General features: G+C 37.2%; 2 protein-coding genes across 3 annotated transcripts in view; one reads left to right on the forward strand and one right to left on the reverse strand.

Annotated features, from left to right (window-relative positions):
* LOC120526011 (saccharopine dehydrogenase-like oxidoreductase) overlaps positions 1–10,855 on the forward strand; it is a 54,820-nt gene extending 43,965 nt beyond the window's left edge. For both annotated transcript variants that reach the window (XM_039748815.1, XM_039748814.1), the window contains exons 8-12: positions 7,277–7,396; positions 7,765–7,821; positions 8,693–8,804; positions 9,291–9,372; positions 9,749–10,855. In XM_039748815.1, the coding sequence (XP_039604749.1) occupies positions 7,277–7,396; positions 7,765–7,821; positions 8,693–8,804; positions 9,291–9,372; positions 9,749–9,854 (477 nt within the window). In that variant the 3' untranslated portion in view covers positions 9,855–10,855. The remainder of the gene's footprint in view (positions 1–7,276; positions 7,397–7,764; positions 7,822–8,692; positions 8,805–9,290; positions 9,373–9,748) is intronic.
* Positions 10,856–14,483: 3,628 nt separating this feature from the next.
* The window catches only part of kif28 (kinesin family member 28), an 81,433-nt gene continuing 68,963 nt past the window's right edge, over positions 14,484–26,953 (reverse strand). The window contains exons 19-23 of the mRNA XM_039748811.1: positions 24,199–24,365; positions 20,990–21,084; positions 17,454–17,601; positions 17,172–17,368; positions 14,484–16,634 (exon numbers count right to left, since the gene is read on the reverse strand). Coding sequence (XP_039604745.1) covers positions 16,479–16,634; positions 17,172–17,368; positions 17,454–17,601; positions 20,990–21,084; positions 24,199–24,365 — 763 coding nt within the window. The 3' untranslated portion in view covers positions 14,484–16,478. The remainder of the gene's footprint in view (positions 16,635–17,171; positions 17,369–17,453; positions 17,602–20,989; positions 21,085–24,198; positions 24,366–26,953) is intronic.

Raw genomic sequence — 26,953 nt, forward strand, 5'->3', positions numbered from 1 at the left:
TCCTTTAATTCTTTTGAGCAGTATACTTTTATCACTTTCTTGATGAAATGCATTCAAGTATGTATATTATATTTTACAGGTAAATTGTTAATTTAAATAATGAATACTTTTAATAATTACACATGTGAGGGAGACCTGAAGGTGGAGCGGTAGAGATGCTGCCTCTCAGGGAGTCACATCCCTGGTGTTCCCTGCCTCGAGTTTGCATGTTTTCCTGGTGTGTTTCCTCAATGTGCTCCTGTTTTTTTCCAAAGACAGGAATGTTTGGGGATTTGGTGATGCTAAAATGACACCAGTGTATGCGTTTGTTTGTATTCACTTTGCAATGAGCTGATGCCCCTTCCAGGGATTGTTTTTGCTTCATGCTTGATGCCTGCTGGAATGGGCTTGTCCATGGATTGATGGATGTAATCATTAAACATCCAGCCTTTTCAGAGGTATTGTGGCAAGGTGTACTTAGAATTTAATGGATGTTTCAGGCAATTCACAACACAATTCCCCCCCCCCCACAATTTTATTATGTAATTTCAAATTAACTTACAACTAAAATGATAACTATTTTAGTTTGCTGGAAAATAATCTTTTTTTTACATATAGGAGACGGGTTAAGAAGCTGAAGAGCCTGTCAGCTCCTTATAGAGAGTGACATAGTGGAATGGGAGAAAGCATATACAGTAGTCTTGTGAAACTTTACCTACCTGTCAAAATAAACTGCCCAGCAGAGCTTAACAGTATAGTTTTTTTCTTATTGTGCAGGTACATAAATGTATTCCTCTGTGTTATACGCTGTAAAAGGTCTACTAGAATATAGAGTAAAAAATGAAAAAGCAATACTGGAAGGAACATGCATTGATTACTGACAGATAAGCAGGAACAGTGACATAGGTTATGTAGTAAAGTTTCATGAGGCAAGTTATGACAATGAAAGATTATTTTAGTTGTAGTGGTTTGTAATGATAGTGTTTATCAAAAGAATGTAGTCTCCCAATGGAAAATCAAACGTGATGTTGCATTCTGATGTGTTATCAGTTCTTGATAAGTAATTTTAAAAAACAATGTTATGTTTCTTTGTCGTCTTTTTGCCCTCATAAAATGCAGAGCACCTAAGATTTTTTTTTTCTTTCCAGTAGTCAAATCATGGAAGGGCATTATATGAAAGCTAGGTTTAGTTGTTTTTAGGTGTGTTCGCATATAATGCATATAATCTGCCCATCTGCATGAAACAACTTGGGCCCTCCATGGACCAATTTTGTTGAGATATGGCTTGCTTTATTCTTCAGAGAAATTTGTCGAGACTATTGAATTCGCATTGGCGAATTTGTTTCTCGGTTTTAAGATACAACTGTCTGCATTCTGTGTGACTTCAACTAGGAATTATATTACTGTTTCAATGTTACCTTGAGTGTGGTGGCTTAAACTTGTGTATTTTGTACATTTTCCTCCCTTATTTGTATGACAGCCACTCTGATGCCCAGTGCAAATGAGTGAGTAACACCAGGTAGGGCGCACATGTTCCAAAAGCTCACATTGCAGCATCATCTTATGCTGTTTTAGGTAGGTTAAATGGTAGAATGCAAGAAGGCCACTTAGAATGCAAGAAGGCCACTTATCTGTAAATAAATGGAAGGGGAAGAAAACTGAATTGATTGAACAATATTCTCTGCAGATTATAATTGTGAAAAACAACTTTTTATCAAACTTCAGCTAAAAGGTGATTGAACTAAATAATATCACTGGAAAGGCTCAGCTGCCCTAACTGCTACAAACCATAGGACAGATTTAAAAAGACCGAGGGGTTGGGTGTTGGGATGCTTCAGTGGCTCAAAGCTACAGATCTTTCAGCCCCAGATATACACAAACAATCAAGGCAAGCCTGTTATCTTCATGCCCATCGTGTACAATTTGTATTTCTGTTGTATAATAAGTCAGTTACTTTTAAGTTCTTAGTTATTTATATATTTTTAATGATTTTCTGTGTTTAAACTAATATTAGTAGCTAGATGTGGAATTATTTCAGTTCCTTTCTCCTTTCATAGGTTAATATTGATACTGATTTTATGCTAGTATTGGTCATTTTGTATTAACAGATATTTTTCAAATGCTGATTATTGGATACTATTATTTTGGGTATACTGTACTTTTCAAAAATATCAAGTTTAAGAAAACTGAACAATAGTTAGTCATAGACCTACACCACTAACACACATTTTCACATTACTAAAATTAAAGTGTCGTGTATGAAAAGTAATGAGCCACCAAAAGCCTATTTGTGCTCCTTTTTTTGTAAATTTTGTATTGTAAAGTGCTGTTAAACATGTCTTTAATGTAGTCTACTAACATATATGGGTTTACATTCTATTATCTCTATTTTGAGTATAAGTCATTGTTACAAAACTAATATCTGCCATTTAAATGATGTAAAAAAAAAATGCTCCAAATTTCATAACCGTGTTATTTTTATATCTATTACTGTTCTTATATATTTGAAAGAAATGTGTTACTGCTATAGACATATAATAGATGAACATATTTTAACTATTATTAAAGAATAACTTAACTGCATTTGCTTGGATGGTTTAATTGTTCATAATTATAAATGAATGAACAGAGTTAAACAGTATAGTAACATGGCTGTCTGTCTTCTTATTTTGTAGTTACCTACGTTTGCTGCAATACTTTATTGTAGCTCCCGTTTGTAGTGGGCACCAGTTCAACCAGGCTTGAGTCCAGTAACAGAAATTGTCTTAGACAGTGGCATTTTAATCTTTAATCGGCGCACCTTGCTCTTCACGTTAATATATCAGTATAACACCTAGGATACCGGCACTTGTGTATATCCACTTCAAGCACTGCTTTGCATATACATTCACATCTGCTGACTTTAAAGGGAGACTACATACAATTGATGAAAAACATGGAAACAAAATACTGTACTTCAGTGAATGTCATAAAGAAATGAAAGCTGTAAATATCTAATAATAATAATAATATATCCTCAAACCTCACATTATTCCTACTGATTACCAATTTCAATTCAAAAGAGTACATTTTCCTGTAAAATTGTTTTACAATGAGCAACAAAAGCCAAGTCGCTAGGAAAAGCAGGAATTGATCTAATGCACAAATGCTTTACTCATGGACAATTGTGGATAGCATATTCAAGAGTAAGAAGATCCATAGACCCAATATTATTATTATTATTATCATTGCTTATTTGAATGATGCCTTTATCCAAGGCAATTTACAACATTAAAGATTTTGAGATTTTAAAGGTTTTGTTGACTAGCACATTTCAGAGACTTAAAGTGTGTGTGTGTTTGGTTATATATAAAATTCCTCCTCAATTGTCCATTTTTGACTGTTTTTAGAGCAATTTACAAGCTGTACATAATCCTGACCAGCTTACAACTTGCATGTTATTGTACCTGAGTTTTTCCTGAAGTTAAGTGTGAAACACTTTGGAATCACAGTGTGTAAAATTGATGAACTTTGCACAGCACAATCATAAAACGCGGTTGCTTTACAACAGAGTTCCTCTATTTAAATAGTGCACTGTTTAAACAGAGTTAAGGTGCTGTTGTATTCTTGAAGCTTTGAAAATGAAGACATCCAAACAATCTGTGCAAGCAAAGGTTACTGTGTGAATGGCCACAGATGGACCACAGTTTGGTAGCTGAAACTAGAGCAGGGGTTCCCAATCTGGGTTTCCTGTACCCCCAGGGGCTGTGACAACGAGGATGTTACATTTGAGACTGTTTTCAATTCACCATAATTAAGTGATGTGTGTTGTCTGACTTTATCGTGGTCCAGTTGTTGTCTTGCAATGTGCCATCATTTGTAGATCATTTATTAGTTAGGGCTTCTGTTCTGTGATATGAAAACAATCCAGCATTGCATGTGCAGTTGTCAGATGTGATTGAGACACAGAAATGTGCATTCTTGCAGGCTCTTGGCTGTGGGCTTAAGATTTGTTAAGGTGAATCTTTTTTTATATATAAAGAGAAAGGAATTTGGACCATGCAAAGATCTGTAGAGATCTAGTATGGATTTCTGTGCGGGCCCTAATCATGAAATGTCAATGATTTTGAGAATTTTAATTGACATTTTTGCCATAGGGGACTAAGGTAAACTGAATTGGATGCAACACGTGCTGCATACATTCAGCCTATTTCTACTACTGGCAATCCTGGCAGTAGCTCAGCAATTTTAACTGTGTGGTACATCTATTTTTGAACTGCAGTGCAGGTGTTATTGGGGGACAAAACTCGTTGACAGTGTTTCAGTTGCTTAGCTGTGCATCGGCACTGTTGCTTTGGTTTTTCTTCCACACGAGGAAACACATTTACAAGAGGAGATTTATAAAGGCAAATTGCTTAGTTTATATTTAAATTTTATACACAGATTTTATTTATAAAACTTTTTTTTTTTAATTTGATTTGTTCACTCACAGCGTTGTATGTGGTTTAAAAATTAGATTTTTGACTTCATCTTCAATTGTGGTACAGTACACCCCCAAAATTCGCGGGGGTTATGTTCCTTGAGCACCCGCGAATTGTGAAAAACCGCGAATTTTGGATGTGGTTAAAAAAAATGCCTATTTTCATAGTTTAAACCTTAAATATGCCCCCAAAACACTTTAATTTAATTTCAAACTCCGCTTAATACATTACCTAAAAATGAAAGAATGTAAAGGTAAACCTGTATACTGTACTGCTGTGTCCCGCAGTTCTAGAATTTAAAATACAGATATTCCCGGTACATGTACTGTAGTTCATGCAAGTGTGTTTTCATTGCCAGAAGCCTTAGACGGTGCAGCTTGTTTCGTCGGCATCTTGGGGTTTTATCCCTTAAACTGCCACATACTTGGGATTATTGCATCCCTGGATGCCAAATACATTGTTGCTGCACTTTAAGTAAACGTTACAATTAACAAAGAAAAAGTGAAATTTTAATGGAACACTTTTTTTCCATGTAAAGAGCATCACAATTACTGCAACACTGATCATTTTACACACTGCTAATGAACTGTAAAAAGTATTTAAAAAAACTACTGGAACAATGTGTACAAAGTGCAACTGACGCCATTTATGTAAATCACTGAGCCAATTGCGCTTTAAGTGGCTGCATGCAAGCACACAGAGGTAAGTGCTGAGGCTGGCAGGCTAGTCATAGTGCGGCTTGCCGCAGGGTGTCATTCTTGGATCACAGAAACACAGATTGTAGAGACAGGAACTTTATTTAAACACTTCAAACAAACCTGTCCCTTTCAGAAGAGAAATGAGATCAGTATGCAGTTAGTTGATTTAAACAATAGACAAAAATCATAGGGGAGCACAACCCCCAACGGGAGCAGAGAATGTCTGGGGGAGGAGAGAGAAACAAAGCAATCCGCTAAAAAGGACAGGGACAGGAACAAGAACACTCAGCTGGAGATGTATCACAGTCAATCAGCAGCAAGGAGAAATGGATAACGTTGTAGTGGTCCAGTGCCACTAAGATTCACACCGTTAAGAAGACGGTGATTTATTTATTTTTATGGTGGAGATTCCACCCAGCCTTGACCTGACCAGTGCGCAATCACAAACAAAGACAAAAACAAAGCAAACCGGTAATCAAACAGCAAATGAAGAACATAGTGAAAACAAATTAAATAAAAACAACCAATTATACCACCCCTGTTCCCCTTACAGCGATTACACATTAAATACAACAAAGCACAAACAAAGCACACACAGTAAATCATGAAAAAGTTCATGAAAAACGGCAACAGATCAAATGTTATGATGAAAATAGATAGGCCAGAGATCCGCACGTTGAATGGGAATGTAAAGATAGTCCTACCGGTAGTTTCTGAATTGGTGAAGATGGTTTCAGGAGCGCACCTTTCTTTGCAGGATGGCCATGAGTCCACTTACAGTCCTCTTGTACACAGGCAAACGGCAGACAATCCACACGCACAAAACGATCCAGGACAAAATTAATAACTACAGGTATCCAACAGAAGGCAGACAGACAGGAAGTTGAAACGCAAATTACAAAAACTTTTTTTTGCTTTTCGTCACTGGCCCCCTTTTTCAAAAGCCGTGCTTAAACCCTTTGACCTCAACAGTCCCAGCACCCTCACCAGGAGTTGCAGTTTCAAATTCTATTAGCTACTTTCACCATCCCAAGCCATGGTTCTCTCTACAGTACAGTATTGCCACTAAAAAAGCCATAAAAATTGTGGAGGATATTTGTGGTTTCCGCTAACAATTATTAGTTAGGTTCTAAGGAAAAATCCGCGAATGACTGAGGCTGCGAACTCTGAACCACGACTTTGCGGGGGTCTACTGTAATTACTTTTGTAGGGGGTGCAAACATAAATGAATCTATGGTTGCGGGGCATAGAAAAAGTTGGGAACCATTGAATTTGAGGAAAGTTGTACCATTTGACCCTAACGAGCTTCTGTGTAACACACTATCCTATACAGGAGTATGGCACAAAAGAAGGCATTACTCAAAATGAACCATGTGAAAACATATCTGGGGTTTGCCAGAAAGCAAAAGCGTGATGTAGAAAATGGTTTTGTGGTCAGAATATGATTCTCACTTTTCCAAACTTACAGTGGCAGGACGTAATGTTAAGCATTTTTTGTGAAATGATGGCACTGCTGTGAGCACTGTTAATTTGTTGCCCAACAGTCTCCGAATTAGGTCCTTCTCAGTTCAGTGATTTTGCTGAGATTCCATGTTTTCTCCAGGTAGTCTTGCTTCCTACCACATTCTAAAGATGTCAAGATTGGTTGCTTTAGTCAGATGCAGCAAGGAATGGCTATGGCACTCTTTCAATCATATACTAGAAAGAACTGTGTTCAGTAAAGGACCAAATTTCTAGTCCTGTCTTTCATTCAACTTGTGTCCTTAAATCTACGCCATAACATTTTAAGGCTGGAGGCTCAATGTCTATGCAAGCTCCTTGCTGTAGCTTACCACTGAAAAAATATTAATTTTATTTTTATTTTGAATAACATTAACCAATATTTTCCTTTTTTAAATAAATATATAACATATATTTTCTATAATTATTTTGATTAATCCTTAACTTTATAGTGTGTTTTTTTTGTTTTGTTTTTTTTTTTTAAGACCATTTTCAGCTTGGAAGTTATGTGCAGTTGGCAGAGTGCTTTTTCATTTGTGTTTGTTTTGGACTGCATTGATCAAACATTGGCATAGGGTTTCATACCAAAAGAGGAAAGGAAAATTGTTGTAGGCCTAATATAACTGTTTTGTCCCACAGGTTCAGTATGGAGCATTTGCAGCTGTTGGTGGAATCTGCTCTGTTATCAAGCTAATGTTTGCAGGCTTGCTGTTTTGGATGTTTGTCAAATTCAGCTTTGGAAGAAATCTTTTGATGAAGGTAATGTGTGTTTTTTAAAAAGGAAAAAAAGAACAATAAACCAAATAATAAAAATAAAGGCTGACGACATCATATGGGGAAAGAGGAATCCTTCTCGCAGGCCCTTTACTGCTATCCAACCTCGTAAAAGTACATTAGCAACAGATTGTGAGGTGTATAGACACAGTCTGAAGTACTATGCGTATTTGTTGTGAAAATTGCCTGGAATGCATGACATCTGCTATATGGGGGGGGGGGGGGGGGGGACAACATAATGGACAACCTCTTTTATAAATAAGTCATTTAGTGAACAGTCGAAAATTTGAATAAAAGGCTACTTTTTACAATATTAAAGGCCACATTCTCAGTTTTTTCCTTTTAATTCACAGTACCCAAAATGGTTCTCTTTTGGTTATTTCACAAAAGAAGGTCCCACTAGAGAGCAGGTGAGAAACATTTTTCATGTATTATCTTTCCATGTGACATTCAGTTTTCTGCTAGAAAGTAAGCCTGGATTTAAGTAAAGCTGGACACATTTCAGTAGTAGTAATAGTGGTTTATGAACAAGCAGGAAAAATAATGGTAAGGTACATTACAAGTGGCCAGTCCACAGACTGCCAGGGGTAGACATTTGTGAGATAGTATTTTAAAGACTGAGTTACTGGTTTAAGCAAAGAAATGGGTTTGCTGCAAATGTTTGTTTTTCACTTGGCTAAAGGCAAAATTTGGATCTACCATTCAAAAATTCTGTACAGAATTACAAATTAATACAATTTACAGATAATTTTAAATTTGGATGACTGACATGGTGCTCACAGGGGTTTTTTTTTTTTTTAATCCTATCCCAGTGTTCGCGTCTATTTTTTATCCTACTTCCTGAATGTTTTTCATATAATATATGCTCACAGTGATGACCTAGCATTCTATTCAGGATTGGTTCTTGACTTTTTTTGCTGTAGCCACTGTGACCCTGAGTTGGAATGAACTAGTTTGGAAATAGATAAATCGGGCTAATCATGTGATATCTTAGAGTCATCAAAATCACTGCTGATCAACCTAGACAATGTTGCATGGTCTGTTTCTGCCATTTTGTGTTCTTATTTAACTATAACATTCATTCAAGTTCTAGGATTGGAAATGTTTATTGGTGAGTCACCATAAATTGTTTCGTTATAATGTAGTCTATGGGCAGTTAAAATCAACAATTTAGGTGATTTAACACTGTAATATGCTGGTGATTCACTTGAAAATATAACCCATGTATGGAATAGAATACCCTTTGTTTGCTGTATTTAATCATACATTATCTTTTTTCAGATGGAAGGCTCATCATTTAGTATGACATTTTTTGGTGAAGGATATAGTAAAGACAAAGATCCAAATCAAGACAAACCCAATATGAAAATAGTTACTCAAGTGAAAGGACCAGGTAATATTACTATTTTTAATGTTAATCAATGTACAAGACTGTGCTGTAAATTTCTCAGAGGATCTATACCAGAGACTGGAAAGAGAGGTCTCAAGTTAAATGCCAAACTTTGTATGCAATTACCAAAATCATTTGTGTGCTAGCCTTTCAGAGAGAGAGTTTGGCATTTCAAGTAATACTTATTGGAGTGTCCGCTTTTGTTGATGTAACTAGACTGTAGTTATCTCTGCATTGTGCAACCACTCAGAATGGCTTGATTGAGAAATTCCTGTTAAAGGCTGCGCACATTTAGGCAAACAAGGTGTCCCAAACCCCTCAAATATGGCCCATTTGCCTTGATTTCAGCCCGTAGATCAACACAAAGGGGAATTTTAATAAATGTATAGGTCTGTAACAAGCATTGTAGTCTATGACATATATTTTAGTCACTATTTCAAAATATAATTTTTCTCTCTCTCTGTTGATTTATCTTGTTGAATTTTGTAGAAGCAGGCTACATTGCTACTCCAATAGCCATGGTTCAAGCTGCAATAACATTACTGAATGAGCCACATTCTATACCGAAAAAGTAAGTATGTATAATATTACAAAACATGCTTATACAGAAATTAGTTTTTTAAAAATTTCATAGTTGTGGTAGTGGACCTAACCTGTTTTAAAGAGTTGACACGTTAACCTTGGTGTGGTTGTAAAGAAGCCTGCGAAATTGCTATTGATGAACCACTGCTGTATTAGGTTTGGCAGTATACCAATGTGTAGTTTTAATGGCCTGTGATTAATACTTTCCATTGAAAACTATTCTTCATTAGATGGTAATTTTTTTTAATGTATTATAATTCTGATACAAATCTGTATGAAAAACTTTCAATCTTGATATATACATAAAGTTGAAAAATAAACAAATTGTGGGTCTTCTTAACTAATCACATCTTTATTCAATGTAGGGGTGGAGTGTATACTCCTGGAGCAGCCTTCTACAAGACGAGCTTAATTGAACGCCTGAACAAGCATGGCGTTCAGTTTTCTGTCATTACCAAGCCAGAGGTGTAACAATATATGCAGAGTCCGCTTCCCCTCCTTTATAAGCAACAGTTTATCTAATGGTATGATATAAACAGCACTTAAGTACCAAGCTTGTCCATGTTGTTGTTTTTTTTTTTGTCTTGTCAATTTTGAAGCTGCCTTTGTTTGTTAAATAATTTAAATCACTCCTAGTACTTGTACACCAAACTGTCTTATAATGGTGCATGTTTTTGAATTAACTAAGTAATAAAATTCTATGAAATTTAATGCAGTTTCAATATTACCTGAAGAGATTTATTTTGTTGTTTTTAATTTACTGACAAGGATATAAATGTAACATTTTACATATTTAAAAACAAGGTAAAGACCAAATGCTAGATGCCTAAGATACAGTTACTGATTTCATGCCTACAAAATTAATTATTCATATTGTGTGTGCTTTTGGTTTTCTTTTCAGTTAAAAAAAATGTGTAATTGTTTACATAGACAGCAGTTTCACAAAATTTCATACTAAAGAGTGATTCTAACTATGGATGCCCTTTTTTTTCTTCTTGGTTAAGCTTCTGGATCTAGTTTTTATTTTTTTAATTTAAAAATTGTGGATAAAACCTTTACATTGGTTCTAGAACCTTGTAAAATTGATATTCTGAACATGATCAGTATATCAAATAACTTGATGTATTGCTGTTCTTATTGAGTTTTAAATTGGGGTGATTGTGGGGGGTTAGGATAAATATTTCTTTAATATACTGTACATGTCTTCTTGAGGATTAGTATCTTTATGGATTTTTATGACACATGGTAACCAAGTTTACATCTGATGAGTTTTAAACTGCATAGATCTTTTTGCATGAGACTCAGTTTTGATATATTTACATCTTAACAATATAGAAATCTTAGTTGTAATACTCCTGTAAATAGGTGGTTAATAGGCTACCTGTTATAAGAAGCAAATTTTTATTTTAGTCAAGTCTATTGGCACTCTAGTCAATTTAACTGTATCTTTTAAAATAAATTATGTAAAGGAGGAAAAAATAGTCTGTGATGTCTATAGCAGTCCTACTTACAGATTTGTGTAGTATTGTTTTCTTTGTCTGAGTCTGTCAAAAATATGTAACAGAATCAAAGTTAGTTCATTTGTGTTAAAGGGATGTTTCTTCTCTGATGTTCAACTTCTCTTATATGGTGGTTTTTTAATGAAACTGTTACCAAACTTCCATTCTGCTCTGATGCATAAGTTAATTTTGTGAGTCAACAGATATTTGAACAGAACAAAACTATGTAAGCCTGTTACCAAACAGCATAACAGTACAAACATTTAACCATAACACAGTAGAGGAAAAATCAGGCCTTTCAGTCACACTGAATGTGATAATATGGGGTGACCTTAACATGAGAAAGGAAATTCTGATATTGGATATCTCTGTTGTGGTAGATGAGGCAACCAAGGATGACTTCTGAAGCTTTTCCTCTCACTGTTCCAAAGCATAACTTCTCTCCATTTTTTCCACATGCCTGTTCAGTTGTTCAATTTGCTGTCTTCATTCAGCTGAGCATGAGAATGTTTTTGCCTCCATATTCATATCCATGCTAAAGGTCTGCCTTTTTTTCTAATATAAAACAAGATTCAGTGCATTTACACGCACATATGAAACGGGCATAAGGCGAGTAACCCAGATAAGAGAGAAACCTCCGTTTTACATGGGTAAGTACATTTCTTGAATTCTCCTTTGGGAAAAATAGTGTTAACTATACTGGGCAAAAAAAAAACAACACATTTTCTTGTGTTTTATAAATTATTTAGTCCTTCACATTCTCTGTAGTAAATACTGTTCAGCCCCTTTTTACATTCTCAACCTGGGCCACTGATGATTTGCAGTATGAAGACTGGCCACTGCATCATCTGATCGCACTGTTTCAACATATCAATAGCCAATTGCTGGATGAAACCTAAACTGGCTCTTTGTTAATATTTTTCTGTTACAGTATATCTTCTGCTTGGCTGTTCGATTTGATCCCTGCAAACAAGTGGTGCACCGGTACTTTTGCTTCTTGCCTTATATTATTATCCCAGTAGCACGGGTGTTTTACTTCAATGTTTTACTTCAAAGGTGAACAGAGTACATCAAATATGCGCAGATTACAAAACCTTAAGTGTAACCCAGTTAAGTGTAACTGACTAGGTCACTTGCAGAGAAACCTGTGTGTATTAACCTGGTTTCACACTGCCATTTTAGAAACTTGATTTCTGTGGCTAACCAGGTTAATAAATAACATGTAAATACACTCATTGTTTTATGTCTTCTTATCTCACTAATACTGGTGTAATGTTGACTTTACACAGTAGCTTCTTTGCATGCAATGAAGTGTACTTGCTGCTTTGTACACCATATCTAAATAGTAAATGTAAAGTAAAGAATTTAACAATAGAATTACGAAAGCCTACAAAAAAACTCATAATGCCAGCCCTTTAAATCCCTTTGCACCTCTCCATCAGCGTTTTTTGTTTTGTTAATTTGTCGATAAGCACAAGCAGCAAGCAGCCTGCTATCCCATTCCCCCACTGCTGCAGGAAGGGCAGAAAGTTTTCTCGGCTCAAGTCTGTTTACCTGAGTGAGTTGCCTAGAGTTGTATAGGGTAAATAATATATTGTTATTTAGAATACATGCACTTCATGTGTGTTTTCCATGTCTACAACAATCTATGTAAACACATTGGTAAAACAAATGGATTTTCATGTTTTACTAATAATTGACAAAATGTAGACATGCAGTGTATAATGTGTGAAGTCTGAAGTCCAAATATCAAATAAACACTTTCACAAAAGGTACAAATACAACAAAACAAGTGCACTTTTATTCAAGAATATAACTGCAGAAAAAAAGAATGTTAGGGTGTGACACTGACATGCTTTTAATATGACCGCTTTGGTGGCACAGTGGTTAAGAACTGTTGAATGGTAATCAAAAGGTTGCTGGTTCATTCACAGATGCCTCCATTTTGAAATGTGAGCTGCTTTTAATCTTACTATTATTCTTATTATTTACAACACAAAAGACACTGACTGAATGGTGCGAAGGGATTTAAGGTGGGCCAGGATTACACATTTTTTCATAGGCTTTGGTAATTGTAGTGTTAAGTGTTACAGAGAGAGAAACAAGGTACAAATGCTACAGTTGAGTAAATCCCAGTTTTGACCAATAGTGCATTTTGTTACCATTAGAGGCAGGAATTGACCTAATTGATATAAACAGCAAATTCAGTAATGGTTGGGGCATGATGGAATTTAACAAATAGCTCTGTATACCTGTATCTATTGTAATAGTATTTTTTGTTAATAGAATTATGCAATTATGTGATGTCAATAGCAATATACAGTATAAACTGCTTCACACTTGGTGGTGGTGTAAGTGAAAGCATCAGTCATAGTTCTTGATGTGGACTCAATCCAATTATAGGTACGAGGGCTCAGCTGCTTGAATATTTTGGAAAACAGACTGGTATGATTTTTGACCATTCCAATCTATTATAAATTTGTTTCTGACTTGCCATCAGAGTGAAGTTGTCCACAAACGGTTTCTAGAAGCCCACCAGAACATGATCTAAGGAAACTGCTTAAAACCTATGGATAAATATTACTGACGTCTGCCAGGTTGAGTAAAATCACAAAACCATTTCTAAGTATTTTACCCTCTCACAGGGTTATATTAGACATATGTGGAAACCTTGAAACAGTAGTAAATCTTCCTGCGAGCAGCTATAATGCTGTAAATTTGTCCAAGAGCAAATCATACAGTAATCCATGAAGCTGAAAAGAACCCCCTAGAATGTTCTCTAATGGGCAGGGATCTCTCCATACTGCTAAGATCAGTGTTCATAACAGCTTCAGAAAATAGGTATTGCTGGCAAAGCAGTAAAGTAGAAATGACTGTTTTCCAATACAACATGAATACACAATGCAGATTTGCCAGAATACCTCTTTATTACCTGTAGACGTTTTAGAATAATTTTCTGTGGACAAATATTGCAACAATAGAACTTGATAGCTCCTTTTATTGTTATAGAAAAGTAAATACTTGCTGTATTCATAGTAAGAAGCTGATAGCCACAGTTAAGCAGTAGTGCTGTAGTTGTGTCATGGTTTACAGATGATTCACTGCATCAGGATCTGGATAACGATGCATGAATTCTTCTGAAAATATCTCAAAGTCCTTCTATGAGCAGAAGCTGAAGGGCACCTGGGTCATGCAATAAGAGAACAATATGAAAGTATTTCAAACCTCATCTGAGATGTTATAGCAGACACTGAACTGTGAAGTTCATGTCTGAAAACTCAGCAGATGAGGTGGCTAAAATCACCAACTCCCCTCCCCCAGCAGCTTTCAGATAGTTTTGATAATCCCTAACCATCTAAGAGTGCTATGTGGAGTAACGGCCAAAACAATTTTCCCTTTGGGATTAATAAAGTATCTATCTACCAAAAGGATTTCACTACCTGATAAACTATTGTGGTAAGATATATCACATTGCTAGTATATCATCTTATTTTGCTTGAAATGCAAGAATCCTAACCCACCTACCACAACACAGTGCAGAAAATATAAATTAGAAAACACAAATTCACTTTACAAGGAATTGTTTAGAATATGGCAGACTTTAATGTTCTTAATTAAGTAATAAATTAATCATACTGAAGATCTGGTGATGCTTGAGATACCCCATTATCTTTAAGTGGTTATTTTACATTGAATCCTGTGCTGCTTTTTGCTTTTCGAATTGGTGGGAACGGAATGTCAATGTCTTGTTTATTTAAAAAAAAAAAAAGTGTCTGTCAGAATTGCTCCTAGGAATTGCAGTTAAAGTCTGACTAGGTTTAAAAATGTTATCCTACCTCAGAGTACATCATAAAAGTAGTTAGAAAGCATCCTACCCCACTCCAGTGAGGAATAAGAGTTCACATTTGGGAATTAATGACATTATGTTTTTATGGCACCCCAAGTCAATGTTTCATAATTTTTTGATACTAACTGTAAGGATTTGCTGCAAACTTCATAATAATAATAATAATAATGTTCAAAGTAGTAGGAAAGAAAGGAGGAAAATATATTAAGGTAGGATATTGTGCTGAACTGCACTTAACTGTTGCCACTTCACTGCAGTATGAAAAATAATGAGATAACGAACACTGAGGCACACACACCAAATGAAGGTGTAGGCGGATAATGGAAACATTTAACACTAAATGATCCACAGCCGTACTCTTAGAAGAATCAGTTTTTTACACTGTTACAGCCACAGAACACCAACTAGCCACAGTCATTTTGGCTCTGTTTCTGAAGTCGTGTTTACCCTGCCAGCATTCCAGATCGTCTTTTAGTGTCGTGTATTGTGCACCTCTCCCCATATCTTTTGTGATGCTTTATTTATCTAATGCCCTGGGAATCTCCACGTGCTTTTTTTTTTTTTAACCTTCCTGAGCTTGTAAAGTATAACATGAAAGTTCAAGGAGGTTATGGAATGCTGAAGTCAGTGTAAGGATCTCCACTGGCAATTGCCAAAAAGGGACTCTGCTCTGTTGGGCCCTTGAGCAAGGCCCTTAACCTGCAATTGCTGAGCGCTTTGAGTTGTGAGAAAAGCACTATATAAATGCAAATATTATTATTTATTTATTTATTTATTTTTAACCTCTGAGACACTTTGGTGCCAGTCAACCATCCAGCCCTGCCTATCTTCAGAGTAATATGCTAGCTATATAATACAGACCACCTCTGTGTTGGTACTGTGATGCCCCTTGTGCTTCGTTCCAGTGACCTTTGTGTGCCATCAATCATACCAACAACTCCAAGAAAGCCAGTGATTTGCATAAATGCAGTCTGTTTTAACATTTCCTCATATGGAGTGGTGGTGAAATTTATAAATCAGTGTATTAACTCACATATTGTAAGGGTGTTCAAAGTTTGTTTCAAAATTCGAGAAATTGTTTGTGACATACCCAAGCAATGGTGCATTGTTTCTGTGCCCAAAACATGTAACATTACCAACATTTTCATTTCAGTTGACTGCAAGGCTTCTTCACATAGATGTAGTACTCATGTGATGTACAAAATTTGTTACCAATACTATTCCATCTCTGTCAGATCGACATCTTTTTACAAGTTCATTGTTGTCCAGCGTTTCTAAACCATTTCACGTTTCTTGAAATGTATGTGCTGATCGATGTCTAAATGCCATCTTCTATTAGCTCCTAGAAAACTCAAGCTTTCCTAACTCCTGGTGAAGTTTGGGGTACTTTCATAAATGCTCCTAATTTTAAGAGTACAACCAAATTTGCATCACTCGACATTTTTAACCACTTGGGGCAATTTTCCTACTCTCAAGCATTTGATAAATACAGATACAAATCTGAATTTAATGAGATGTTCCAGATTGATTTGTATTTAATTTAGTCTATGAAGCCAATTCAATGGAAACAAATTCTCCGCAGAGGATTTTATCAATATAAAATACTTGGGAGCTTCACTGATATATGAACATAAATTTACCCTAATCTCATACAACTGAAACGTGAACCTATAAAAACAAAAAAAAACGTTAATAATTTGCTGATTGTTCCCCTTTTATCGTTTATGGTTAGTGGGTCATAAGAAGTTATCACACTCCAGATTCTTCACGCTTTTTTTTCACTATGGCTGCTACATCCTGCTTTAGTTTGTTGAGGCAAGCATCAAGCTGGTCTCCAAATTCTTTCATCTTCTTCCTGTGCTCCTCGCTGTACCTCTGAAGGTTTTGGAATCCATCGTCTTCCTCCTTATTTACCAAGAAATTATTCAATGGCTGTCGTTAATAAAACATTAATAGAGCAGCACATTTTTCATCATTATATAATAAGCTGGTTTTGGTGAGACATTCTGTCATCCATCCTTCTCTCTATTTCCCTAATCCAGTTAGAGGGCCTGTGGGATGATATGGTCTCTCCCAGCAGCACCAGGTGAATGGCAAGGCCCACTGAATGGTATGTGGGGGAGAACTCCAAACAGATGATGATCAGGCTGGGATTTGAACGCAACCTACAAGAGCTGTGAAGTAGTGTGTCCACCACTCCACCATCCTGTATTTGCCACTTTCAAGTTATTTAATCAATAGTTCATCTACTTGGTGGGTATTTATCTCAAAATTCTGGTCAGAATGTAAAGTATAACCTGAGAATTGTTCAAATACATTACTCTTTAGACATGAGAGTGAAGCAGCTACACTGTATAATCCCTTTACTGACAAGATGGTTTTAAAATAGAAGCAACATGCTGAACATGAAAGTAAATGTCAAAAAATCCACATACAACATACATTTAGTCGGTGGTGCAGTAAGCTGTGAAGCTGTCCACGCACTCGGTTCATGCTTTGATAGAAGATCTTGAGAGCTTTAGCGAATTCAGCATCGTAGCTTGTCCTTACATTACTTTTCCTGGTGGCTTCTTTCGGGGTAGAAGGTAACTGGGTAGCACACTGGCTGTGATTAGCAGAATCCATGTTTGGATTTGCAGCTACATAAAAGAAAGCATGAACCACATGTTTCATTAGATCTGAACTGTGCCCATCACTTGTTTTTAATCCATGTAGGAGACTTACATTTTTTTGAATCTATGCTTCTCAAATAATCCTTTAAAGCAGCGTTTTCTTTTCTCAGAATCTCATTGATGTTTCTCTGAAGTCGGAGTTCCTCCTCCAGCTTTGTAATTTTACTGTGAAGTTCAGGCCTTTGCAGTGCCTGTGTTTCCTGTAGAAGCCAAGTAAGGTTTTTGATTTTATTTTTAGAAGATTATTTATTTCACAGATAATGAAATGCATCAGCTGTCACATACACCCTGCCTTGTTTTATCAACACCACAGGCCCATCCCCTCAGTTTCTATCAGTCAATGCACTAAATAGCACTGGGATTCCAATCGGACCGATGGATCCAGTTGTCTGTTCAGACAGTACCCATGTAGCCACCCTCTGAGTCCAGGATAATGCCAAGCAGGCCAATGCAATAGCAGACGTATTGTCACGTGCACCAAGTACAGCGAAGGTGTTGTGTTTATTTTAATTCAGGTCAGGTTAGGTTGGGGGGCATGCCGCAACTAAGGCTCATATGGAAAGATAAATGAAGGCACAATGCAAACATACAGTTCAGAATAAGAAGGACCAGCATGTTAAATAATACCACTTGAGGGTAAGGCACATTTTTGATGCCCTCCCAATATATACTTGTCCTGGGTATGATGTTAATGTGCATCCAGCCCTGTAAGCGGATCCTCCACCTTGCAGGGAAAACTTGGGGGTTGGTGGCAGGATTAGCACTCCAGCCACTGTAAAAATCTCCAAACTGTTCCAGTGTGGTGCAGAGCTGTCACCTGCTGCACTCTGTCCCAATCCGGGTAGTTTGGCGTGTGGTGGGTGCGGAAATGTGCTATCAGCATATGCTCCCAACCAACCTCTATATGTAATCCAGCTACGTTTAAGATGACACTCTTAATCCACATACAAAACATATTGCAATAAAGTTAAAACCTCAGTATCTACAGTTGATAAGTGCCAAGACTGACTGCAGATGCCTGAATCCACTGATAGTAGCAAACCCTATGTATCAGTTATTTTTCATTTGCATGCATACCTATAATAAACTTTAAGCACAATAAGACATTACCAAGATTAATTAATAATAATTATACTTGTTCTCTCTCTCTCAAATAAACGGAATTCTGACGCTTTAGCTTAACCCTTAAGAGACATGGAGCAATGAAAAATATTTTGCACACACTGTTTAAACACACTTTTACATTTATTTCTTAAAAAATATTGTGGCTACTCAACGGCTTTTTCATTCTTCAATGTTTTCACATGGGAAACACTCAACAGCTTCTCTGAAGGACTGCCACCATCACTACAGTTTGCTGCTGTGGGGCCAATATTAAGCACAATTAAGAGTAATTTTTACAACACTGCAATAATGCTGCAATGATTGGGGACAGCGATAACGCTAGCAGCTAAGGGTTGATTTATAGCGTACTTGACACATCAGGGCAGCGAAAATGACGTCGGACACAATGGCAAACCCTGGTGTGTGCTGCACATGGATTGTGCCAGTTTGTTTATTTCTGAAGTTATCCATTTAATACTTTCATGCCAGCAGCGATTCACAGATAACTTAAACCATGGAACTGAATCTGTTGATATGGAGGATATCCGGGTGGTCTTCTGTTTTGTTTCTTACCTTCGATTCTGGTTCAGTCCCAGTAACATGAAGAACAATGCATGCTGGCTTTGTTAACATTCTTAAATATTCTTCTGCCAACTCCCAAATGAAGAACTTTGGTAATGTTTGCCAAGCACAGTAATCCCTGAGCTTTCAAACCTGACCCATGAAATACAGTTGTGTTTGTGAACCCTTTAGAATTTTCTATATTTCTGCATAAATATGACCTAAAACATCATCAGATTTTCACTCAAGTCCTAAAGTAGATAAAGAGAAACCAGTTAAACAAATGAGACAAAAATATTATACTTGGTCATTTATTTATTAAGGAAAATGATCGAATATTACATATTTGTGAGTGGCAAAAGTATGTGACCCTTTGCTTTCAGTATCTGGTGTGACCCCTTTGCAGCAATAACTGCAACTAAACGTTTCTGGTAACTTTTGATCATTCCTGCACAACGGCTTAGAAGAATTTTAGCCCATTCCTCCGTACAGAACAGCTTCAACTCTGGGATGTTGGTGGGTTTCCTCACATTAACTGCTCGCTTCAGGCCCTTCCACAACATTTCAATTGGATTAAGGTCAGGACTTTGACTTGGCCATTCCAAAACATTAACTTTATTCTTCTTTAACCATTCTTTGGTAGAACGACTTGTGCGTTTAGGGTCGTTATCTTGCTGCATGACCCACTATCTCTTGAGATTCAGTTCATGGACAGATGTCCTGACATTTTCCTTTAGAATTCTCTGATATAATTCAGAATTCATTGTTCCATCAATGAAGGCAAGCCGTCCTGGCCCAGATACAGCAAAACAGGCCCAAACCATGATACTACCACCACCATGTTTCACAGATGGGATAAGGTTCTTATGCTGGAATGCAGTGTTTTCCTTTCTCCAAACATAACGCTTTTCATTTAAACCAAAAAGTTCTATTTTGGTCTCATCCATCCACAAAACATTCTTCCAATAGCCTTCTGGTTTGTCCACGTGATCTTTAACAAACTGCAGATGAGCAGCAATGTTTTTTTTGGAGAGCAGTGGCTTTCTCCTTGCAGCCCTGTCATGCACACCATTGTTGTTCAGTGTTCTCCTGATGGTGGACTCATGAACATGAACCTTAGCCAATGTGAGAGAGGCCTTCAGTTGCTTAGAAGTTACCCTGGGGTCCTTTGTGACCTCGCCGACTATTACACGCCTTGCTATTGGAGTGATCTTTGTTGGTCGACCATTCCTGGGGAGGGTAACAATGGTCTTGAATTTCCTCCATTTGTACACAATTTGTCTGATCGTGGATTGGTGGAGTCCAAACTCTTTAGAGATGTTTTTGTAACCTTTTCCAGCCTGAAGAGCATCAACAACTCTTTTTCTGAGGTCCTCAGAAATCTCCTTTGTTCATGCCATGATACACTTCCACAAACACGTGTTGTGAAGAGCAGACTTTGATAGATCCCTGCTCTTTAAATAACACAGGGTGCCCACTCACACCTGATTGTCATCCCATTGATTTAAAACACCTGACTCTGATTTCACCTTCAAACTAACTGCTAATCCTAGAGGTTCACATACTTTTGCCACTCACAAATATGTAATATTTGATCATTTTCCTCAATAAATAAATGACCATGTATAATATTTTTGTCTCATTTGTTTAACTGGTTTCTCTTTATCTACTTTTAGGACTTGAGTGAAATCTGATGATGTTTTAGGTCATATTTATGCAGAAATATAGAAAATTCTAAAGCGTTCACAAACTTTCAAGCACAACTGTACACTACAAGAGCACCTGAACCTCCTTCTCAGTGCAAAGCTAAAGCTCATTTGCAAAATAAACCTCCATTTGAAAAATAATTGCTATTCATTTTTTTTTAATTTTCTGTGAAAAGTTTTCTGAATTATCCTCAATATGGCATTAAAAGGTACTTACTGTATCTCCAGAGAGGTCTGTCTTGTCAATGATAACACTGTCATCCCCTGTGAATGCCAGAGTTTTCTGATCACTGGCCATTGGCGTGCACCCCTCTGTGAATTCAAAAAATTTTGTGATTAATGCCACTTCTGTACATTGGTTACTCTGGGCTGCCACTTTGCCACATGGTTGGGTGGACATCCTGACAACTCGGCTTGGTGGGATTCTCAATGGCATGAGGTTTGTCTGCAACACTCACTGGAATTAGCAGGTGATTGAATGACCACAGAGTTGTCAATACACATGGCAGATAAAACCCTATACAGTAAACTTACTAAAATCATCAAAAATGCTGGACAACAGTAACAAGGCCTGGCTTTATTTATAAATTAAAATATACTTTTATTTAGCAATATTTTAAAATGTAAAATTGTTACCAACACAATTTAAATGGCAGCAAGATAACATTGGCAATAATGTTTGATTTTGGCTCAACTGGTGCCAAGTTTGTAACTCTTCTACCATAAATGGTTTATTACATGACAAGAGGACTGAGTACTCTATGGCCCCCTTTCTCAGACATTAATCCATGTTTTCTGTGATCAACTCACAATTGTATAGCACATTTGAAACAAGGGATAAATGTAGTTGTGGTCAGCACACTCAGACCACCAAGGTGGTCAGAAACCAATAACGACTACAGTTAACAGAAGTGGAAATGCTAATGTGTTTTCTATCCACAAACACCAAATCGGAAGAGCGTGAAGCAAGTGACATCTGAGTTTTGTCTGGAGGCTATGCAGACACTGAAGATTTGTTTGTAAATCTGATTAAATTATACCTGGATATGGTCCACGTGTAAAAGGAATCTGTATAGGAGGTTACCACTTGTTCAGTTTATGAGAATAAATATTCACTTGTTTGCACAAGCGTGAAAGTTTCACTATATTAACATTCATACCATATGTTGTGTTGTGAAATTTTGCATACAAATTAATATTTTGTATGTCTTTATTTGTAACGTAGACAAAGCAATGTAATATTAGTGTTGTTGATAAGAACAGCAGTGGTTTGATGTTTAAGAAACCCATCTTTAGGACTGAGTAAGAAATTTTATGACACGGTTGGGAGAAAGTGCCTAAAACCAGTTTGGCAAGTGATTGATTCTCTGCAGGGCTCTCAATCAACTCCCATAGGAAAGCTAGACTACCTAGCTGGTAAGCATTAGCTCAACAAATAGTTTTGGGGGCAAGTGTGTAAGGTATTGTGTGCCCCCATCTGTTATATGTATGGCTGATTGGGATTGGTTTGAATCAAAGGCCATTCTGTAGCACGATGCCCTATTGGTGTAAGAATTTGAACAAAGAATGTATAAATTCAGTTGCTTTATCCGTCCCTCTCAATAACAATAAGCAAAGTACATTTGAATATTGGCAACCGTACAGCCTGATAAATGCTGATGTATAGTTTCAGGCAACACACAGACTTGTTACTTATTTAAAATGTCTCTGGTTAAGTCATCATTTTATGGCTTTCTTCAGGACAGGCTACATTTCAATATGGCTACCGAGCTGTGCTTCTCAGTGTGCTCTTCTTTTTAGTCCATTGTGTGTGAAATATTCCTTCATCATGATGGTGAGAGAGAGAGAGTGAGAGTTGGAGGGGTAAAGCAATTGAATTTATACTTTCTTTGTCCAAATCCTTACATCAATAGAGCGTTGTGTTACAGAATGGCCTCTGATTCAAACCAATCCCAAATAGCCATACTTCAGACCAGTGGTGGCAGACAATACCTTTCACACCTGGCCCCAAAACCATGTGTTGAGCTGATGCTTGCCAGCTAGGTAATATGGGTTTCCTGTTGTGTTGATTGAGAGAGTCCTGCAGAGAATCACTTGCCAAACTGGTTTTACGCACTTCCCCTGACCCTGTCATAAAATTCCTCACTCAGTCCTAAAGACTTGTGGGAGGTTGAACATGAAACCACTGGTGATCTTATCAATGATATAACACTAATATTACATTGCTTTGTCTAAGTTACAAATAAAGACATACAAAATATTTATCAACTTGTATAAAAAAATTTCACACCACAACACCGTGCCATACCATCTTCTTCTTCCGGCTGCTCCCATTAGGGGTTGAAACAGCGATTCATCTTCTTCCATATCTTCCTGTAGTCTGCATCTTGCTCTGTTACACCCATCACCTCCATCTCCTCTCTCACCACATCCATAAACCTTCTCTTAGGCCTTCCTCTTTTCCTCTTGCCTGGCAGCTCTATCTTTAATATTCTTTTCTCAATATACTTGGCATCTCTCCTCTGCACATGTCCAAACCAACGCAATCTCGCCTCTCTGACTTTGTCTCCAAATATACCATCTTGTAAGCCCACCTAATCCCGAGCACTCATTCATTTACTAAAGTCATCTATTTAAAGAGAAGTTCTAGTGGTATTAACATTCATTCAATTAGATGTACAGGACCTGATATAATGTTATCTAATAATTTGAGTCCTATTGGGTCTTCCCTTTAGGAATTTTTAGCATTAGAACTTTTTTCAATGAATTCAATAGGGCCACCAAACCAATTTACTGTAGATATATGTCATAAATCATTATAAGCATCTGGTGACTACATGTATTTCAACAAGTACAAAAACAAATAAAAGATATTAAGATGAGATATTTTGGATTTTATGACTGATGATAACTTGTGACGACCCCGAACTCATAGCTGAGGTAGAATTTACTGAAGCAACAGAAAGCCAATAGTCTCAACACAAACGACTCCAAGACTTTTGTAAACACTGGGAAGGCCACGGCTACAGCAGATCACCGAGCACGACTACTAGAACATGCGGGGCGACACACAAGTCTGCCTAAGCAGAGCCTACAGTGCTACATGACCATGAGAAACTGTGTAATGAGAAAGTATTCCAGATCATGAAAAAACCTGCAAGAATTGTATCAGGCTTAACTTGAAAAAGTGAACATCAAATGTTATCTGCACTATTTAACAGAACCAATGGGAAAGAGAATGTGGTGGGGGAACCTGGTAATAGACTATTATAATTTTTAATTCATAGATTATGATTCAATTTAATTCAGAGATGTTCATCTCATTAGTGTCTTTAGATTTTCAAAATGTATTGTTTTACTAGCTGAATCAACCAGAAGGTGACAAAGCTGTGCTGACTGACTTGATGCATATTTCTCTTATCTTACCTTGAAGGCCCCACAGATCCACCAGTAATGCATTTGTCTGGAGGTAGTTCAGGAAATCCTGGGACATACTCAGGGTGGAGAATTGGGTCTTATGCTGTAAAACTGGGTTTAAGTCATGCCAAACAGGTGTTGTGTAGATGGCGTCAGGAAGATCATACATATGGTACCTGCAGGAGAATCAGTGAAGCTTTTTCATTGTCCTGGTTGTAACAAGACAGTGAAGTGACCAACTACCATTATCAAGAGCCCAGCAAAACTCGTAATAAAGAGAAGATCAAAATGATGTGTTCACGTCTTGCGTGGAAGGGTTTCCTTAATGCTCTCTGCTGCATCTCTCTCTCTCTCTCTCTCTCTCTCTCTATATATATATATATATATACAGTATATATACTATAAAAATAAAATCCAACGTCTGTCTGTATGTCTGTCCGCTTTTTACAACAGATCTACTTAACGGATTTACATCAGGTTTTTTTCTATAATTTGCTTGAACATTCTGATTTTGCGACTTCTGTTATTGCGCTATGTATCCTCGTTCCCTTGTCATACCGATTTATTTGGGCAAAACCGAGAGACATGCAGCAGGCCGAAGGAAGGGAGGCCCTCCTCACTCACGCACAAACCTTGGGGCATGTACCTCACCTCCACTTATCTAGCAAACAAAGAGAAGTAGTTAACAGATTTAGATTGTGTTTTTTTCTACAATTTGCTTGAACATTTCGGTTGATTTTGTAACTTCTCGCATTGTGCTAAGAATCATAGTTCGCTTGCAGAAGCGATATATTCATGCTAATCCGAGACAGAGGTTGCGGGCTGAGGTGAGGGGGAAGCGTGACGTCAGGAGTGGGGAGCCGGGCTGGGCCCTACTTACTGTCCTTTTTCACTAATATGCGGGTGGAGCTGTGGAGCATGGCTAGTAGTGAAATATAATTCAAATGTAGCATTCTGGACCATGAACTAAGAAGAATGAAAAGTTGGCAACCTTTTTCTGTTAATCTGCCATATTAACTATACAAAAATCGCAGTTACCCATTTTAGTTTCTGAAGTTTCTGTTTCAGTCATTGATTACCAATTGCAAGAACGATGTCTTTTTATCCTTTATTTTCACTTTTTTGTTTTGTCCTTTATTTTGCTTTATACTATTTCTTGTAGGAATTTGTTCGTTTTCGTATACCCTGTAGGGTCAAAGCACAAGGTCAGCCATTGTACTGTGCCCCTGGAGCAAGTGCAGATTAAGGGCTTTGCTCAAAGGCCCAGAGGAGTACCGGCAACATTTTGGATCCTTAGCCTCAGAGCCACTACTTTTGTTTCAGTGGTATGAAGCATACTTGGTTTGAACACATAAAATTGTGTTTTCATCTGCAGCAGCTAAATTACATGGAAGTATATAGTGTTTATAAATAAAGTACTCACCACCTTGGAGGTTTTCACACTTTACTATTATACAACATTGAATCATAACTGATTTTATTTTGGCCTTTTTGACACTGATGAACAAAAAAGTGGAAACAGGTCTCTGCAAAGTTGTGTAAATTAATTACAAATATAAAGCACACAATAGTTGTTCACACAAGTATTCACCCCATTTAACATGACACACCTAAATCTTCACTGGTGCACCCAATTGGTTTTAGAAGTCCCATAATGAGTACAATGGAGATGATCTGTTTGGGCTTTCAGGGGATTGCAGTATACTATAAATGCACCATATCTGGAAGGTCCAACTTGTGTCGAGTCAGTATGGTGGCCAAAAGTAGAGAATGATATAATAAAATCTCTAAGTCACAGTTGTATTAGTCATTAAGAAATGGAAAGAGTACAGCACAGCTATAAATCTGCTTAGAGCAGGCTGGTCACAAAAGCTGAGTGGCACGACGAAGATCAGTGAGGCAGACTAACAAGAGTCCTGTGATTGCTCTGCAGGAGTTACAAGGTACAGTGACTGAGATTAGAGAGACTGTGCAGACAGTAACAGTTGCCCGGGTGCTTCACCAGTTGCAGATTTATAGGAGAGTGGCAAAAATGAAGCCACTGCTGAAAAAACACACATGACATCTCAGAAGACACATAAAAGAATCAGAAATAAGCCAGAAGAGGATATGGGCTGATGGGATCAAAACTGAGCTTTCTGGCCATCGGACTAAACACCAAGCTAAACATTGCATTTTATGATAAGCACACCATCCACACTCTGAGGCATGGTGGTGGCAGCATCAGGCTGTGGAGATGGCTTCTCTGCAGCAGACCCTGAAAAGGTTGTGAGGATAAAATGAATGCAGTAAAATAATGTAGGAGGAAAATCTGATGCAGTCTACAGGAATGCTATGCCTTTGGGAGATTTGTTTTCCAAGCAAGACAACAACCCCAAGCATAAAGTTCCACAGGAATGGCATAAAACAACGATTTTAATGTCCTGGACTGGCTGAATCAGAGTCCAGATCTCAATCCGGTGGTTGGATGTGGTTGGACTTGAAAGAAAGCTGTTCACTCACAATCCCCATGCAATCTGACAGAGCCTGAGCTGCTTTTAAACAATAATGGAGGAAAATTACTGGGCTCAAATGTCCAAAGCTGATAGAGACCTGTCAACACAGACTCAACGCTGCCATGGCTTCTAAAGGTACATCTGCTAAATCTTGACTTGAAGGTGTAAATATTTACGTGATCAATTATTCTGTGACCACTTTGACATTTCTTTTCGTATCGACATTAAATATTGTATTTCTGTTGATCAGTTACGCCAAATTAAATCCA

Source organism: Polypterus senegalus, chromosome 3 (genome assembly GCF_016835505.1).
Source record: "Polypterus senegalus isolate Bchr_013 chromosome 3, ASM1683550v1, whole genome shotgun sequence".
NCBI classification, from domain to species: domain Eukaryota; kingdom Metazoa; phylum Chordata; class Cladistia; order Polypteriformes; family Polypteridae; genus Polypterus; species Polypterus senegalus.